At 49.0% G+C, this 13,150-nt stretch overlaps 1 protein-coding gene across 1 annotated transcript in view; it reads left to right on the top strand.

The window, feature by feature from the left end:
* The window catches only part of LOC144178314 (U-scoloptoxin(01)-Er1a-like), a 33,570-nt gene extending 20,733 nt beyond the window's left edge, over positions 1-12,837 (top strand). Inside the window, exons 3-4 of the mRNA XM_077706067.1 lie at positions 7,828-7,862; positions 10,856-12,837. Of these exons, the coding sequence (XP_077562193.1) occupies positions 7,828-7,862; positions 10,856-11,137 (317 nt within the window). The 3' untranslated portion in view covers positions 11,138-12,837. The remainder of the gene's footprint in view (positions 1-7,827; positions 7,863-10,855) is intronic.
* The last annotated feature ends 313 nt before the right edge of the window (positions 12,838-13,150 follow it).

A 13,150-nucleotide genomic window follows, 5' to 3' on the forward strand; every position in this document is an offset into this window, starting at 1 on the left:
CCGCGGTTCTTTATCGGCTGCAATTATGGCCTCGCTTAGGCCGGGTTTAGACTGTTGTCGCAATTGTCCTAAAATCTTTAAAGAATGGCGTCATTTTACGTCTCAGCCAACCGAACTGTGTGACATGCCGTTTTTTTACGTCCATAGATCACGATCTAGCTTTTGCGTCGGTAGTCTGGACATAGCCTTATGCTCAGAACGCGCCGATTAGGTTCTGCGCCCATCGACAGAAGTTCACCTCTTCATAGACGCATTCAAATAGCATGTCTCTGTAATTCTGAAAGCAGTCAATCCACTCGCGTCGAATACTCATTGGCAACGGCGTTAGCCCGTATACAAAGCGGACCATCATTTTTACGGCACGCCTCGCAGTCACGCGTGGGCAAAACGAGTGACTGCATCGCACCTTCCCAACCAGCAGGGCCATTACGCGGCACCTGCTCCGGCGCATGTCGTAACGGCAGGCGAATGGCCCACACAGCAACAATACGCCGGCGCGTTTAGCGCCGCGCACGTATTGGCGGGATGCGGCAGCCGGTACGCACAAGGCGCTGCTCTTCAAGACGAGAAGCGCGGGCGCGAGCAAAGCTAACGCACGGAGCCCAAGACGTTGCAAAACGCACTCACGGCCGCAGCTGAGCGACCCCCTCTCAGTCAGAGCCCTTTCTTCGCAGCCCGAGGCGCAGCGGTAAATCTCGGCGTCTTCAGGAACGCCTCCGCGCACCCGAAGCGCCAGGAAGCGGGAACAGGTTGCAGCTTGCGCGGATTAGCGCGTTTTAGGCCGGTCGATCGCCGCTTGCACAGACTGGCCCACACGTGGGATGCATATACACGGTGCGCTGCATTCGCCGTGGAGGTCAGCGGGTGTACAACGTTCGGTGTCTGGCATCCAGGAATGGCGCTATGGGCGTAACGCGCTTGCCTTGCTTTCGGGTTCCACGCGCTACATCGTAAATGATCGCGGCGCAGTGCGCGCTGGGATGAGCACGAAATGAGATCGCCCCGTCGTCGTTGTTATCTGCATCGCTGCGACGGAGGACGACAGCTTGGACCGGGCTTGTATACATAAATTGTACGGCTCAAGGACCACGGCCATTATCGTCCTTCCGCATCTTTCCGCGGGAAACGGCTCGAGGATTCACTAATAAATCTAAGCACTGCGATCCGCTTGCGAAGAATTCGGCCAGTGCAAGGTACAGTCGCCAGCAAAAGTTTGCGGGATGTGCGGTGTGTGGCCGAGCGGCGCAAAACTGCATTGCTGCGCCATCTGAAGCCAGCGAGCGCCGGGTCGAGGCTCAAGTAACTGGCGGGCTAGGCGCGCTTTGCGCATGCCTGTCCTTTATTTGTTTCTGGGCATCTCTGGTCACTCGCTTGCCCGTGACATGCTTTCGGTATTCGTGGCAGCCGCGGTGGCGCCGCGGGACCATCACTGTCGTTCTGTTATCACTGGTGCTACAAAATACGCAGCCCGTGGCCGCCGTTTGCGCGGCGCGCAGCATTCAATAAACCTTATCTTCGAATTGATGTAATGATCCACGACTAAATTTATTTTACAGGAGCTAATAAAGGCTACCTGTTGGAAACTGCGTACCTCGATGTGGTGCTTAGAAAAACGTCGCGCGCCAAATCTAATCCTGTGGCAAAGCAAACTTTCTGGGGAAAGATCTAGCTCTCAGTGTAATGTAGGTCTCATGTAAACATCATACTGGAATTGGCCGTGAGGACGCCGTTAGCATTACGCCGAATCACATTTACTTCCCATTATTAGTTTTTAGGGAAGCCGTAAACGATACGGCATTCAATACATGACAGATTAAGGAGGAGGTGCAGTTACAGAAAACGGCTGTACCTCTTGTTTTGTTGGGACTACCCCAAAGGAAATTTTGTGATATTAGCCCCTGAGACGACTACAACCGCAATTGTGGGTCAGCTGACAGTTTATTGGTGCTTAGGTTAAAAATAAAATAAATGTATTTCCTACCCAACCAGCAGTTACTCTTGAAAGATAAGGCCGGGTTCAGAGTGTCCGCAACTGTCGTAACTAACTTTAAAGAATGACGTCCTTTCACGTCTCAATCCACCGAACAGCCTGACACGCCGTCTTTTTACGTCCATGGATCACGATATGGCTTTTGCATTGATAGTCTGAGCATAGCCTAAGATTTGTTCAACGTCGCGCGCCGCGCAGACGGCGGCCGCGGGCTGCGTATTTCGTAGCACCAGTGACAGCAGAACGACGGCGATGGTCACACGGCGCCACCGCGGCTGCCGCGAATATCGAAAGCATGTCACGGGCAAGCGAGTGATTAGATATGCCGGGTGACAAATAAAGGACACGCATGTGCAAGGCGCGCCTAACACGCCAGTTCCTTGAGCCTCGACCCGGCGCTTGCTGGCTGCAGATGGCGCAGCAATGCAGTTTTGCGCCGCTCCGCCACGCGCTGCACATCCCGCAAACTTTTGCTGGCGACTGTACTTTACAGCTTTCGTTGGACAGTCGCACTAAAAAGGGGCACGTCTCGGTGACGTTTCGCCTGGGTTGCGTATACAAATACGTTGCACACAAGGTTACGGGCCAAGATGAACGCTAGCAGGCGACTTACGAGGATATTTACGGCCTCCGACATTCTAGAAAGTGTCCTCGCGGAATTTTAAGCACGTGAAGCCTTTGGGCTCGTATCTCTGAGTTTTATGCGCGCGCCACTTCTAAGCGAGCACTTTCATATTTTAAGGCAGTCTTTCGGTTTCGCGTATGTCGCGACTCAGGTCATGGCAGCCCGCATGTATACGGCCACGGGTAACAAGAATGCTGTAGTGTTGGGACCAACCTCTTGAGGTTTTTCAGAAAGGGGTATCTCCTTTACGCACAGAGGTGCAGAACCAGTATTCACCCGAATTGAACGCATACCATTACTGAAGCACGTTCCTGGGTATAGATTCAATGACTTCCGCGGCACCCTCAGCATCCGAACCTACCGGAGGAATTTCCACACTTTCGCCGCAGCTGCCCCGTCACTCCGCATCAATTATACCGCGGCCGGTAGGATCCGGTGCTCAGTCACTCTGACGAAAAGGTGATGGACGATATCTGACCCGGCAGCGGCAGCAGCTCATTGCACGCGGCCAGGATCGCAATTCCGTCGATAGGGCGCGATCCGCTGCTGAGGTCTGCGCAGGTCATTCGCGCTCCGTGAAAGGCCCCGCGGCGTCAATGAGATGCGCCGGCCCCGGTGAATTGCCGTCGGTGCGTTGCGCGGATCCGATGCGAAAGTGCGCCAAGAGTGTGGCTCGAAGCTAGCGGCCTTCGTGACGTGAGAAGCTCAGAAGATTGACCGCGCGTGGGTGAGCATAGGCCAGAAAGGTTCAGCGCGCTCACGGGTCCGAGTAAAAGAGATATGGTGGATCCAAGACCAAGGGGGGACACGCGTGGCTTGTCTCTTTATGCTTTGAACCCTGCATTTGAACCTCCTTAGCGGAACACTTAGCAATGGCATTGTAGCATGAAAAGCGGATAGCTGCAGCCGCGGTTAGAAATAGGTTAGCCCCGTTAATTCCTGTTTCGTTGTAGCCTTTGGGCTTGTTTGTTACTGCAGGCGAGGAAAAATATGAAATAAACTAAACGAATAGTACCATCATTTCCGAGGGTAAGTCGAAGGAATACATTAGCTGCTCATTAGTCTTTGTGTAATTTCCACGACGCAGGCGATCATAGACCAACTTTTGCCGTAACCACTTCACTTGCAAAGGAAGCCGGTTTTCGCGCACTGTACGAGCAGAACAAGTTCATCAACGATTAATGTTATTTTCCATGGCTTGACTCGCAACGAAAAATACGGACGGCGAACACAAAGTAGAAAGGTCAGGCCCACCAACTAGCCGAGCAGGAAGTTCAACTGAATGATATTTCCGCGCTTCCTTACGCCAGCACATTTCTTTTTTTTTTAACACGCCCTAGAAGTAAGAACAAGTCGAATTGGCCGCTTGACTTGCCTAATTACACTTGGGTCTTGAGGGGAGCTGTTGCCGAGTGCTTTGGATTAATCCAGACTAGCTCACGTGTCTTTCGCATGCTACGAATATCATTTTACCCTGTATCTGCTACTGTAACTCAAATCGGCATATTTAATATCTGGCCCGTAGACTGGAAAAAAAAGCTCAAGCAAGAAGATGGTTCTCGCCTGTAACAAGGCCGATTGATAGTACTAATAAAAGGCTTTTTTTCAGTAAGGAACAAATCACAAAGCGGCTTCGAACACCTCAAGTACACTCCGGGTCTCCTGACCACAGGTTATCATAAGTGTTAAGCCATATGATGGCTGATTTTGCGCGATGCCAAGTGTATAAGCGGTAGGGCAGTAAGATGACGTAGTCATGCCACTAGATTTTTGCGTTATATAATTGCAACGAAACGTTCTGTAGCACTGCAATGCAATAACGCGCTGGCAAATCCGAGTCGTTGAATCAAAGCCACAGTTTTGAAAAGCTGAGACCTTGATCGGAATTTTACGTGGAATTTTATGTGGTGGGAGTGTATTGTGTACCATGAAACGTTAATTTCACATCACGTTTTAAACCAATGATTGAGACTCGACTTTAGTCAGTTTTAAAGGAAAGGAAAACAGGACAGAAGCGAGATCAAAGAGCGGAATGTTAACCACGGGCAGAGACCGGTTTGAATTTCCCCGGGGGAGTGGTGTTCAGGTTATTGTGATAACTACAACTAAAGCATGTGTCATTGTAAGCCTTTCCTGGTACACATCGAGGTGGTGTCACCTCACAGTTTTGCTGTTCATCGTTTTATCGTAGCTAAATATCCAGCGTTATTTTTTATTTCTTACATTTTCATCTTTCCGCCATCTCAAATTTTGTTCGGTGTGGTAGAGGCGGGACAAGACGACCTTGCTACAGTTTAATTTTCTTTAAACACGCGACAATAACTGGATAGCATTTACCATATTAAATAGTTAACTTGACCTTCCTTCTTCAAACCAGAGAATGCGTCAAGGTAGGGAATGTGCTGAGGCAAGGAGCTAATAGCTATACATAACAGAACCTTCAATGTTGCTGAAGATCTATCTGCGGATATGAGGAGTAGGACGAAGCAAAGCTCAGTGATAACGTTGTTACAAGCGCGCGTGAACTTCTGGCATTTTGCTCGGGTGGACCCAGGATATAGCAGCATCGCTCGCAACCGACTGTGTAGCGCGCTATTACTGGACCGCTCGCACTAAACGAAAAGAACAACTACATAAAATGCTTCCTTGAAAAAACGTTTAAGGAGGAACAGTAAGGTAACGAAAAGAATCTAGGAATGAGAATTCCAATGGGAGAGCAGGGTTAACCCTGGCGGTGACTCGATGCCTGCGTCTGTCTCCGTCCAATTTCAGGATCGAAATCGCCCTCCTCATTGCTCTACTTACATTTATGAGGAGCAGAGTGAAACGACACCGACCCTCACGACTCTGCCCCTAATGAGCACCGTTAATACGTCAAGATGGAGGGGTTCACTTCCCTGCTCTGTCGAAAACTATTTGCGAAGGAACAGGCCTTTTTCGAAGTTTTTATCACCGGAAGCAGGAATCGCGTTTCGCGAAGCCTCATATTGTCCGTGCCTTCGCAGTAGGAGATTGCTCGACCTTCGCGTGCGCAGAGGACGCGAGATGCAGCACCGTCGTCCCGCCGCGTCGCGTGCCCGAGACTGCTCGTTCGTGTGCGCGCTACAGACCGGCCTAGGGCAGATGGATGGGCTGCCTTTTCCGAGCGTGGCATTGACCCGACAGCATACACTATAGACTAGGCCGCGCATAGAACGATACGAGGCCTGTTCTCCACACGCCTGCGGCCTCCGCCGATATTTTATTCCCGGCTCCTGTGCTGCGATCGCGATATCGCTCTGGTTACATCGTTCCAACCACCGCCTGGTTAGGCCACGGCCATTATTTATTCCCTGTGTCACTTAAAGTATCAGCCAGTCCACGAGTCCGTTCATCTTCGTTTTTTCTTGCCCGATTATTTAGTTATTGTGTTTCAGGTCTGCTGTTGAGTGTATTTTTGTTCATCCGGAAAAGAGAGAAAGCGAGCAAGAAATGAATCCTTGTTGACGCTCTGCTCGGCTTTGCTCGAAGGCATAGAGAAGTGGTGAAGAGAAACGGAGGCCGCCGCGCGTGTTCTCGCTTCTTCCTGCGTCGCTCGGAAGCCGGTTCCCAGTGGCGCGAGGACTGAACCAGCAGTGCACGTCGCTACTTTTTCTTACTTGTCTAATTAGGAAGAAGTGCGCGTCGCCTTCGCGGTTGGCATCTCAGCTATGCTGTTTGTTCTGGCACCATTCTCGCATCACAATGGCGTCCACAATCTCGAATGCATCGGTGCTTAACTATCGAACAGTGAGTTTAGGCGGGCCAAGCTTTCTCTCTCGAATGTGTATTCGGCTGGAAAGATTTACTGCTTTCCCCTTTAGTTTATTTGTTATAGGGGGATTTCAGGAGTACTTGTTTTAAAGCGAAGCTTTCTATGTCCCACATGTGGCAGTGTCGGGAAGAACACACTGCTGGAAAGCCAACTTTACACAATGGGTTTTCCAAAAGGCACATCAATTACACACCGCATAAACAATGGGATGTCTTTACATGCACAAGGGGTTCCATTGTGGTAGACGAATGCAGGTTAGCGTCATACGGTTGAGCGATGATAATGATGAAAACATTCGCTAACAGGCGCACAGATGTGCCGTTGATCACGCCACACGCCAAACCAATAGGCAGCCCAAACGGACGACAACGCTTAGCTAACCAAATCAGCACATTCAGATGACCCATCACAAACTAATAGATACAGAAACATTCGGTTAGCTCAGCGTTGTCGTAGATTTGAACTTTGGCGGATTGGATTGTGGACTTTACATTTGTATCGGAGAAAGCTTCGCGTTTCAACCATCTTTCTTCCAAAAAGAGGTGTCAATTTTTTCCCCCAGTATAGTACTGCAAATTGAACAAATGGCAAAGAAGAATAATCTTGAAGGCCATGCAAGGCATGTTTTCGCTTGCTGCGTTAGTTTTTTATTTCATGTTGTTTTTTTATTGCACCTCGTGCAGGAAACATTGTAAGTGCTGTAACTAGAAACTTCTTGTAAAAACTAAAAACTGAAAAATGCATCGAGGTGCCATTTAGGGCCGAGATATAAACTTTTCGCTCTTCCGCATCTGTAATACAACTCGCTAACTATCCAGTGACCTTGCCTCTACTCGGGCGTTCTAGGTCTTCTTGGTTTCTTTTTCCTGTAGCAGTGTCCTGTGAACTTCTAGTGTTCTGTATTCCTGGTTCTGTTCCAAATTGTGTTTTTTTTTTCTCTTGACCAATTGATGGTGGCGACGTCAGTTCGACTGCAGCCAAATCTATAGGCCTGCATATTCAACCGGGGTCAGATCCACCAGCACGGCATTTTCACGTGCACCGTGGCCGACTGTCGACGACTGGTGCACGTCTTACACAAAACCTAGAAGTAAACGCTAACCAGCCTTCTCCCACCGTACGGGATCCGTGTAAAATTATTTACTTTAATTAAAGACGATACCACGAGACACCTCCCTCGTTCTTAGAATTTGGAATCGATTTTAATTGTATGAACAAGAAAAAAAAAAAAGATTACCAGGCGTTCGAGAATTCTGTAGGAGCGAATAGTGTGAGGTGACCTCATCGAAGTAGTCTCCTTTCTCAGAGGAATTTTTGTGACAGTGTAATTTTATGATTGAATAGAGTGAATTTTATGACAGGGTCTCTATCAAGTCCTGGAGCCGAAACACATTTCTGAATTCTCGCTTTATTTTTCAGCCCTCTACTTGGTCTGCGGAAAGTCCCTTCGCAGGGTAAGTGCTATCTATACCTTACCACGAATTCACCGAGGAAACACTAACACGTCCTGAAGTTCCTGAAGGATGCACTAACGCATGCCATGGGTTAGCGGCACTGCATTTTTGTAGCTTAAATGTTGCAGCGAAGGAAAAAGTTGTGTGTCTACGAGAAGCCTCCTTGTAGAAATTTAGCCTGGCAAATCGTTTTACTTAACCTTAGTCTCATTAATGTTTTTTTTATTTCAAATCACATCACGCCTTTATTTATTTTTCGTTTGTTACAGAGCATGAGCCAATCACAAAAGGCTGCTGTTTGAAGCAGCTTGACGAGGTTGTTGGCCCAGTACTGGCAGCAATGATCGCGCAGATTTTAACAGAAAAGTAAAGTGACACATACTCACACACAGTGTACATTTTCATTCGTGTGACCTAATACAGCATACCGATAAAAAACGCAACGAGGAACGCAATTGAACTCGCGAAAATATAATGATAACCGCTATCTTACTATTCGCGATAGCAAAAGAAAAGAAAACAGAAGAAAAGGATCCCCTCTCTGCAACTTCATTTTTTCCAGTTGCGAACATCAGTTGAACAAAAGAAACCAAATATAAGAGCGCATCAAAGAAACAAATCGTGAAGACGTTTTCTCACGATGCATTCACCGAAAACTACCTGCGCACCACAGTCAATGTGTACAACTTTGTGAACTAATGCCGACATGGTGAGGTAAATTTAACATCCAAAGAAGCAAAAAAATATGTTATTCCATAGGTATCCAGATTTGGAGGTAAAGTTCGCGTATTAAAGGTTATTTAGCCTTCCAACCGAAACACGGCTGATGTCCTGTGATAAGTTTATCCTCACTCTCGCCTTTTCGTTTAAGGGCTCTATGACCCGCTATAACAAGCATGCTCGTATTTACGTCACAGTTTCTACAAAGCTCTAAAACTGGAGCAAAAAAAATTGCTAGATAGATAGATAGATAGATAGAAACTTTATTGTTCATGGGAAGGTTAGGGCGAATCAGCCGCCTCGGTCCAGGCAGCCGCTGAGGGCCCTGATGATGTGGGCCGCCAGTTCCCGTTGCTGTTGGAAACTCGCCGCAACAGCCAGCCGCTCTCCGGTGTAATTGTGTGGTTGGGTTGGGTTGTAGGGGCACTCCCACAGAATGTGGTCCTGGGTAGGGGGAATAAGGCAGTGGGGACAGAGTGGGACAGGGGTGTCTGGCGTGCGTTGGAACAGATGGAGCCGAGTGGGTGTGTGCAGTGTATATGTTTGCGCCTGCCGAATGACTACTTGCTCGCGACGGGTAAGCCCGGAATGGAGGGGAGGGAACGTGCGGCGTATGCTTAGAATGTCTGCTAAGGTGGGGAGCGGAGGGGGAGGACAAGGATTTGTGTCGCGAGCGTCGACAGGGGCCCGGAGGCCGAACCAGCAAAAGGAAAAAAAAAAATAAGAATGAAGGTTATAACTAGGCTCACTGGAGCATGCAACGGAAGTTTCTTACGCTGCTTCAGAGCCATAAAGCAGCGGGAGGCGTCGGGCCAGTCGCATAAAATCCTTGCCCACGAGCGAATAATGCCCTTGGATGCGAAGCAAAGGTAAACGCGTGCACCGACTTTCTTTCCAAACACCGAATAAGTGTTCGTCCCGCCGGGTGGACTCGGCAAATATTGGCGCTGGGGCGCGTTGCGCCTGTGATCTACGGGCACTGGGTGCCTCGGAGGCAAAGGCCCGGAGGAATATTATTATTGCGCGGCCGAAGCAAGCAGCGCCAGCGTCATCCATAAAGGTGCACCGTGCCAAAGCGCCTTGGTAGTGACATTGTGTGCCGCGATGGCTGACGGCAGCAAAACGACCCGGGGATTAATGGTGGCTCAGCGGGGTACCTGATGCGCAATCCGCGCTGGGATGCGATGCCAACGCGCCTCGAGTGACGTCAGACAGTGTCCACTTTGCGCCGCGCAGCCTTGGCTCTCAATAGAGTCGCCGCCGCCGGAAGGTTGCTGGCTGCTGCCACCAGCGCGGGTGAAGCTCTGTGCCATTGTTGCGGAAGGAGCTACGGCAACCGCGTCGACCGGCCCGCCAGGCTCAGAATGGCGTACGGAGGATAGAAGAATGGCGGGTCGCCCTAAGGGCCCCTGGGTCACGCACTCTCTTGTAAGCTCGGGGGTCACATCCCCGCGCTGCAATCTACTGTGGCACGCGTGAGGAGGTCGCGCGAAATTGATTGTCATCAGCGGAGGCGAGGTGGTGCGCCATGAAAAGGCGAGATAGCGTATTCACTGGAGATTTCAGCGTCGAAGTGAAAACCATGGACGGTAGAAAAGAAAACACGTAGACAATGCTGTTGAAAGCAAGCTTAGAGTCAGCGTTTCTAAAGCAGAAATCTACTCTGGAACGTTCGTCAGTAGCTTTTGAAATTCTTTGTCTAGACGTTTAAGAGCCAGAACAGAGTTTCACTCTTGTATAATTTACGGTTGGTCTGTATTGCCAAAACGCGCGGCCCCGCGCCGCAGCTCCTTTTCAAAGTTTGAGCATTTCTATATGGTCTCGACGAGGAAACCCGCCTGTCCATATGTAACGTTTGATTTGTCACAATTTCTCCACATAAGAAAATGCCCTCCATATTTTCGTGAACTCGGGTAGCGGCCCTAAAAATGTCTCCTTAGCTATGCGTTCGTGTATAATGATAAAGCTGACTTGAGCTATTTGTTAAAAGGCCCTGGGGTCTGCCTACTTAGTTGTCAGACTGCTTACAAGGTTGTATCAACCAAGCCGAGATTAAAGGGGTCGTTGTACATCTTAGCGCCTTAGTCATTTATTCGACAATTCCCACTTGCGAGTTTCTGCAATCTTTGTTTTGTTTTGTGGTCGTTGCTCGGTTTAAAAATATTTCATAATCACGCGTTTTTTTTCCTTACATGACTGTAGATCCTATAGTCATGTACTTAGCCGACGGCGTGAAAGAGTCTTGGCATTCTCTCCTTTTCAATTTCGCGCAGGCGAAGCGGTGGGAAGAGTTCCCGGACGTCGAATTCCACTTCGACTGCAGCGACAAGCCGATCGGGTTCTACGCCGACATGGAGTTCGACTGCAAGATCTTCCACATGTGCGACGCCTACGGGCGCCGGGTGCCGCATATCTGCGCCAACGACACTGCCTTCAACCAGCGGTACCGCGTCTGCGACTGGGAGTACAACGTCAACTGCGCGGACTCTCCCAACTTCTACTACCTCAACGACCTGACCTACGAGACCGAACCGCCCACTAAGGCTAAGGCCTAGACCGCCCGACACCTAGACTGGACACTATGCACGGTACCAGCTCCCCCGACCCCCGTCCCCCCCCCCCCCCCCCCGCCTTCTCCCCCGTCCCCGATCCCCCCTCCACACCCCATTCCCAGTTCATCTTCCCATGACCCATGACCTCCTCCTTAACGACACTCCGAGACATCTTCAGCACCTATACAACAGCACCGGTTTTGAGGCAAATTGGTCTAAGGCGCAAGTCAGCTGCTCTTGTAAGACTCTCCTCGCACCATGTCAACCCTACGGCAGCAGCCATAACTTGCTTTTGGCCAGGGTCGGCTGACTTTGAGATTAAAGTCTGTCATGGGCGGATTTCCCAATAGGCGAGCCAAACTCCGTTTTAGGCTTGACTTGCTACAAAATCGGTGCCATATCGTGTATTCGGTCATCGCCTGATGAGCACCGCAACGCCACGGGAGCAGTCGCTGAAAGTCAGAATGCGGGCTGGTCAGAGGTTTCCGGCAGGGCACGCAGAAGGTTGAATGTAAGTTCAGAGATCTTGCACAGCGAACGAACGTTGTGGGACTTATCCAGTGCCACGTTCTCCTCGGTGGCATGGTTGTTGCTTGGCACCACGATGACCAACCGATAGAACCACGGTGCTACTTATGACTGTTTGCGCACACAACTGTGTCCGTTGTTTTACGGAAAGATGACAAGCGCTGACTAGATTCTGAACAAGATACCGTAAAGAGTCACCAGGTGGTGTTCTGAGCCGACCCAGGGCATGCACCGTGCTTCACAAAACGTACAACATAGCGCACGTCTCTCAGGACGTGCGTTATTCCTGTTGGTAGAAGAGTAGTTATGGAAGGCGCATGCGACGGTCTCTCTGATACAATAAGCGTCACTCAAGGCACGTTCCGTCCTGCCGGCGTAATAATTATTTGTCCTTGCTATACACTGGACAAACACTGTTTGAAGGGTCGGAAGCCTTTAGCGAACGATACTGCCGTTGATTCGACAAAGACCGAACGAAAATTTCGTATTTCACGGCATCAAAAAACAACAAAACATCTATAAAAATACAACTTGTCACTAAATTCTGAACAAGTTTGTTTCTAGATCATAATTAAGGGTCGTGTTACGTGCCTTGTTGTTGAAGTTAAGCACTAGGCCTTTCGCTGCTTCTGCAGCTTAATGGGAACGAAGTGAGCAGCCCGCATTTTGGCCACAGGCCGGCAGAAATAATAAGAGATTGTGTGAGCCATTTCGGGAGGCTCAAATATCCCGCGTGGTGGCGCTTCTCTAGGGCGGTCAAAGTATAAGGACAAAGAAACGAAGAAAGGCAAGCGGAACAAAACGGAATCACGTTGAAGCGCGAGTTTATCATCTCAACGCATACAAATCTTCTCTCTTCTTTCTGTACCAATGTTGACATAAACACGCGCGTGGAATTTTAAGTTATGTTTGGTTTGATCGCAAGAAGACGGCACAAGCGCCGTGACTGCTAAATAAAAAAATATATATATTGTAATTTTTTTGAGGTGTACATAAATGAATCGTGTGCCTTGCCAAATGTAATGTCTATGTGTTTAAGGTATTAGCTAATCCGATATCCGTCGAAGAAAAGCGAAACGAAGTCCTGCGTTCTGCATTCATGTTAAAATAAAGCATCACTGTGTGCGTTTTATGAAATGTACATAAGACAATAAACCAAATGTTGTTTGTACGTGATCTTTGCCTGCCATTCTTGTCATTACTCTACTTCGGAGTCAAGCTTTTGTAAGATAGATTGAGAATATAAATATGAAGTTTTATATGTTTATTTACTCCATATCTGCATTACGGGTGACGCCAGAAAATGTTCAAAACTTTTTTTCTTACCCAATTGATGACTCTTTCGTTCATTTTTAGTCAAAGAAGCGATAAGACCATTTCGAGTACTTGGCTTTTTTTATGTGGGTGGAAGTCGAGTTTTATTGAGCTTCCTTCTCGTTTTTCGATTCTGAAGTTTGCCCTAACGCTTGAAGTGGGTGGTGTAGAGGT

Source organism: Haemaphysalis longicornis, unplaced genomic scaffold (assembly GCF_048455015.1).
Source record: "Haemaphysalis longicornis isolate Haplotype H1 unplaced genomic scaffold, Haemaphysalis longicornis Haplotype H1 scaffold_4, whole genome shotgun sequence".
Classification (NCBI taxonomy): Eukaryota; Metazoa; Arthropoda; class Arachnida; order Ixodida; family Ixodidae; genus Haemaphysalis; species Haemaphysalis longicornis.